General features: G+C 54.0%; 1 protein-coding gene across 1 annotated transcript; it reads right to left on the reverse strand.

Annotated features, from left to right (window-relative positions):
• Positions 1-1,304: 1,304 nt before the first annotated feature.
• Positions 1,305-4,728, reverse strand: LOC139552809 (chromobox protein homolog 2-like). Its single transcript, XM_071364859.1, has 2 exons — positions 4,617-4,728; positions 1,305-1,722 (listed from the first exon to the last, which is right to left on the reverse strand). The coding sequence occupies exons 1-2, from the start codon at positions 4,646-4,648 to the stop codon at positions 1,326-1,328; spliced, it is 429 nt and encodes a 142-aa protein (XP_071220960.1). The 5' UTR covers positions 4,649-4,728; the 3' UTR covers positions 1,305-1,325.
• Between the last annotated feature and the right edge of the window lie 241 nt (positions 4,729-4,969).

Here is a 4,969-nt window from a genome sequence, read left to right on the forward strand (position 1 = left end):
TCCACCTGGCTGCCACCACAACCCTGAAGACCTCCACCTGGCTGCCACCACAACCCTGAAGACCTCCACCTGGCTACCACCACCTGTCTGCCACATTGACTCTTACTCAGAATAATCTGCAGATTTAATTTTGGATAAGCAGAAAATGCTGTATTCGACATGTTGCCCTGGACCAGGGTATCTATAATGGGATTTGGTTGATGATGATTCATATGTGACACTTGAAACATGACATCTGTTAAATTTATTCAACTAGGCAATTAAGTTAAGCTCAAATTATTTTTTACAAAGACGGCCTACCGGGGAACAGTGGGTTAACTGCCTCGTTCAGGGGCAGAACGACAGATTTTTACCTTGTCAGCTCGGGGATTCGATCTTGCAACCTTTCAGTTACTAGTCCAACACTCTAACCACTAGGCTACCTGCCACCCCATGAGTTATGCAACAGAAAACCCAGTGCCTAAATGATGGTCCAAATGCAAACCTTCAGTCCAGTCATATACAGATACCGTAAGTACTGGGTAGGTCATGGTTTCATCCACACTGGTATGAGGTGAAGTCTCCCCTGTCCGTCTGTCATGGCCCGGGTATGTTACTACTCGCCAGTGGGCAGGGGCCCCATTTCATAATGGAGGATTTGTGGGACTTTTACCGATTTTATGAATTGATGTTCTAATATGAATTACATGTTGTTTCTTCTATATAATGTATTTGAGTAGCTGTTCTTGGAAGATGTTAAACTGCCTTATAAATCAGTTACTTTGAGCTTCTGAGGCTGTAAAACGAATTGTCAATTTCTCTCTGAGGAAGATGAGACATTTGTCTTTTGATATGGAAGGGTTGTATTCCTTCCCCAAACTAACATATGTAATTGTTTTAAGATGGTCATAGCAAGGATTATTTAGCTATTAGATTTAGAATTTTAGAACCCCTGTAGGTATAAAAAAAATGTTTATATAAACAAATTATTTGATGACACTTACTGCAATTATCCCATAGTGTAACGACCTGGGTGTCGGTGGGGTGTGAAATCAGACGCAGGAACAGCAGAGCTTCAATGCGGTGATATTTAATGCCTAACCGGCAAACCAAAATGTCCAACACGGACTTACTGGGTGTCATAAACACCTGTCTGCTAACACGGGAGACAAACCCAGTACACAATACAAAACCCACTCCCGAAATCCACAGCAACAGACGAACAATCCCGCACAAAGAAGCATACAATCTGGCTGGCTAATAAAGCCACACTAATTGCCAATTACCCCAAACCAGGTGATACAAATAAACACATAAGCAGGGGGAGGAAAAAGAGTCAGTGGCAGCTAGTAGGCCGGTGACGACGACCGCCGAGCGCCACCCGAACGGGAAGGAGAGCCTGCCTCGGTTGAAGTCGTGACAGTACCCCCCCTCTGACGCGTGGCTCCCGCAGCGCGCCGACACCGGCCTCGATGTCGACCCGGAGGACGAGGCGCAGGGCGATCCGGATGGAGGGGATGGAAATCCCTTAACATAGATGGATCCAAAATGTCCTCCACCGGTACCCAGCACCTCTCCTCCGGACCGTACCCCTCCCAGTCCACGAGGTACTGCAGGCCCCTCACCCGGCGTCTTGAGTTCAGAATGGCCCGTATCGTATACGCCGGGGACCCCTCGATGTCTAGAGGGGGGGGAGGGACCTCCGGCACCTCACCGTCCTGCAGGGGACCAGCTACCACCGGCCTGAGGAGAGACACATGAAACGAGGGGTTAATACGATAATAGGAAGGGAGTTTTAATCGATAACACACCTCGTTTATTCTCCTCAGGACTTTGAAGGGCCCTACACACTGCGGCCTCAGCTTCCGGCAGGGCAAGCGGAGGGGTAGGTTTCGGGTCGAGAGCCAGACCCTTTCCCCCGGTACAAACACGGGGGCCTCACTGCGGTGGCGGTCAGCGCTCCTCTTCTGCCTAGTAGTAGCTTGTTGGAGGGACTCCTGGACGGCCCTCCAGGTCTCTTTGGAGCGCTGTACCCACTCCTCCACCGCAGGAGCCTCGGTCTGGCTCGGATGCCATGGTGCCAGGACCGGCTGGTACCCCAACACACACTGAAAGGGGGACACATTAGTAGAGGAGTGGCGTAGGGAGTTCTGGGCCATCTCGGCCCAGGGAATGTATCTCGCCCACTCCCCTGGCCGGTCCTGGCAATACGACCGCAGAAACCTACCCACCTCCTGGTTCACTCTTTCCACCTGCCCATTACTCTCGGGGTGAAAACCGGAAGTCAAGCTGACCGTGACCCCCAGACGCTCCATGAACGCCCTCCATACTCCGGACGTGAATTGGGGGCCCCGATCAGAAACGATGTCCTCCGGCACCCCGTAGTGCCGGAAGACGTGAGTGAATAAGGAACGGGGAGGGGTTGCAACTTCCCTCTAGGAAGGTGCCTAGGAGCCTTACTCTCAGCGCATACCGAACAGGAGGAGACATAAACCCTAACGTCCCGAGCTAAGGTAGGCCACCAATACCTCCCCCGAAGGCTCCCCACTGTCCTCGTCACCCCAGGGTGACCCGAGGAGGGTAGGACATGAGCCCACCGAATCAGTCGGTCCCGAACACCAAGCGGTACGTACTTACGGCCCGCCGGACACTGAGGAGGCGCGGGTTCCGCCCGTAGCGCCCGCTCGATGTCCGAGTCCACCTCCCATACCACTGGCGCTATCAGCCTCGAGGCGGGGATGATGGGAGTGGGTTCGGTGGTCCTATCCTCCGTGTCGTAAAAGGCGGGACAATGCGTCAGCCTTTACGTTTTGGGAGCCTGGTCTATAGGACAACGTGTACCGAAACCGGGTGAAAAACATGGCCCACCTTGCCTGACGCGGGTTCAGTCTCCGAGCTGCCCGAATATACTCCAGATTCTGGTGGTCGGTCCAGATGAGAAAGGGGTGCTTAGCCCCCTCAAGCCAGTGTCTCCACACCTTCAGAGCCCTGACCACCGCTAACAACTCCCGATCCCCCACATCATAGTTACGCTCCGCTGCACTGAGCTTACTAGAGAAGAAAGCGCAGGGGCGGAGTTTTGGTGGCGTACCCGAGCGCTGTGATAGCACGGCACCCACCCCAGCCTCGGACGCGTCCACCTCCACTATGAATGCCAAAGAGGGATCCGGATGCGCCAACACGGGAGCATCCGTGAACAGAGCCTTCAACCTGTTGAAAGCTCCGTCCGCCGCCGCCGACCACCGCAACCGCACCGGGCCCCCCTTTAGCAGTGAGGTAATGGGAGCCGCCACCTGGCCAAAACCCCGGATAAATCTCCGGTAGTAGTTGGCAAAACCCAAAAACCGCTGCACCTCCTTTACCGTGGTTGGAGTCGGCCAATTACGCACGGCCTTTATGCGGTCACTCTCCACCACCACCCCCGAGGTGGAAATGCGATAACCCAGGAAGGAGACGGCTTGTTTGGAGAACACACACTTCTCAGCCTTGACGTATAGGTCATGCTCCAGCAGTCTGCCAAGCACTTTGCGCACCAGAGATACATGCGCGGCGTGAGTAGTTGAGTAGATCAGAATGTCATCGATATACACAACTACCCCCTGCACGTGCAGGTCCCTGAGAATGTCGTCTACAAAGGATTGGAAAACGGCTGGAGCATTCTTTAACCCATACGGCATGACGCAGTACTCATAGTGGCCCAATGTGGTACTAAATGCGGTTTTCCACTCGTCTCCTTTCCGAATACGCACCAGACTGTACGCGCTCCTGAGGTCCAGTTTTGTAAAGAACTGCGCTCCGTGAAATGATTCCACCGCCGAAGCGATGAGAGGTAGTGGGTAACTAAACCCCACTGTGATGGCATTTAGACCTCTATAATCAATACACGGACGCAAACCTCCCTCCTTTTTCTTCACAAAAAAGAAACTCGAGGAGACGGGTGAGATGGAGGGCCGAATGTACCCCTGTCCCAGAGACTCCGCGACATATGTCTCCATAGCCAACGTCTCCTCTTGGGACAAAGGGTACACGTGACTCTTAGGAAGCGCAGCGTTAACCTGGAGATCTATCGCACAATCCCTACCCGGTCGATGTGGTGGTAATTTCGTCGCTTTCTTTTTACAGAAAGCGATTGCCAAATCGGCATACTCGGGGGGAATGCGCACCGTGGAACCCTGGTCTGGACTCTCCACCGACGTGGCACCAATGGAAACTCCCAGACACCTTCCAGAACACTCCTCTGACCACCCCTGGAGAACCCCCTGTCTCCACGAAATATTGGGATTGTGCCGGGCCAACCAGGGAACACCCAGCACCACTGGAAACGCAGGCGAATCAATAATAAAGAGACTGATACGTTCCCTATGATTCCCCTGCGTTACCATGTCCAGGGGAACTGTGACCTCCCTGACCACCCCTGACCCTAATGGCCGGCTATCTAGGGAGTGAACGGGAAAGGGAGAATCTATCGGCACAAGCGGAACGCCCAACTTACGGGCGAGTCCGCGATCCATAAAGTTCCCAGCTGCACCTGAATCGACTAGTGCCCTATGCTGGGAAGAGGGAAAAAAATAAAGGAAAAAAATTGAGACAAACATGTGACCAACAGGGGGTTCTGGGTGAGTTTGGTGCTGACTCACCTGGGGTGATCGAGAAGCGTTCCGCCTGACATCTCGACTCCCAGACAGACCCCCCCAGCACCGGTCGAACGTGTGTCCTCTCTGACCACAGTTGGTGCAGGGGGGGCCTCCTCCTCCGGTACCCCTAGGCGCGGCCCCTCCCAACTCCATCGGGATGGGAGCCGGGGCGCTGGGTGGTGGAACGCACAGGACCCTCTCCGAACGCCTGCGGGCAGCCAGCAGAGTATCCAGTCGGATGGACATGTCAATAAGTTCATCTAGAGAAAGCGCGATGTCCCGACACGCTAGCTCCCTGCGGACGTCCTCCCGGAGACTACACCGGTAGTGGTCAATAAGGGCCCTGTCGTTCCACC

This window comes from Salvelinus alpinus, chromosome 24 (genome assembly GCF_045679555.1).
Source record: "Salvelinus alpinus chromosome 24, SLU_Salpinus.1, whole genome shotgun sequence".
NCBI classification, from domain to species: domain Eukaryota; kingdom Metazoa; phylum Chordata; class Actinopteri; order Salmoniformes; family Salmonidae; genus Salvelinus; species Salvelinus alpinus.

Bases quoted from the DNA above. Each gene is read 5' to 3' on its own strand.
- LOC139552809 (XM_071364859.1), bottom strand. From the start codon at position 4,648: ATGTCAGGCGGAACGCTTCTCGATCACCCCAG. The intron at 1,723-4,616 runs GTGAGTCAGCAC...GTCTCTCCTCAG, and splicing joins ACGCTTCTCGATCACCCCAG to GCCGGTGGTAGCTGGTCCCC.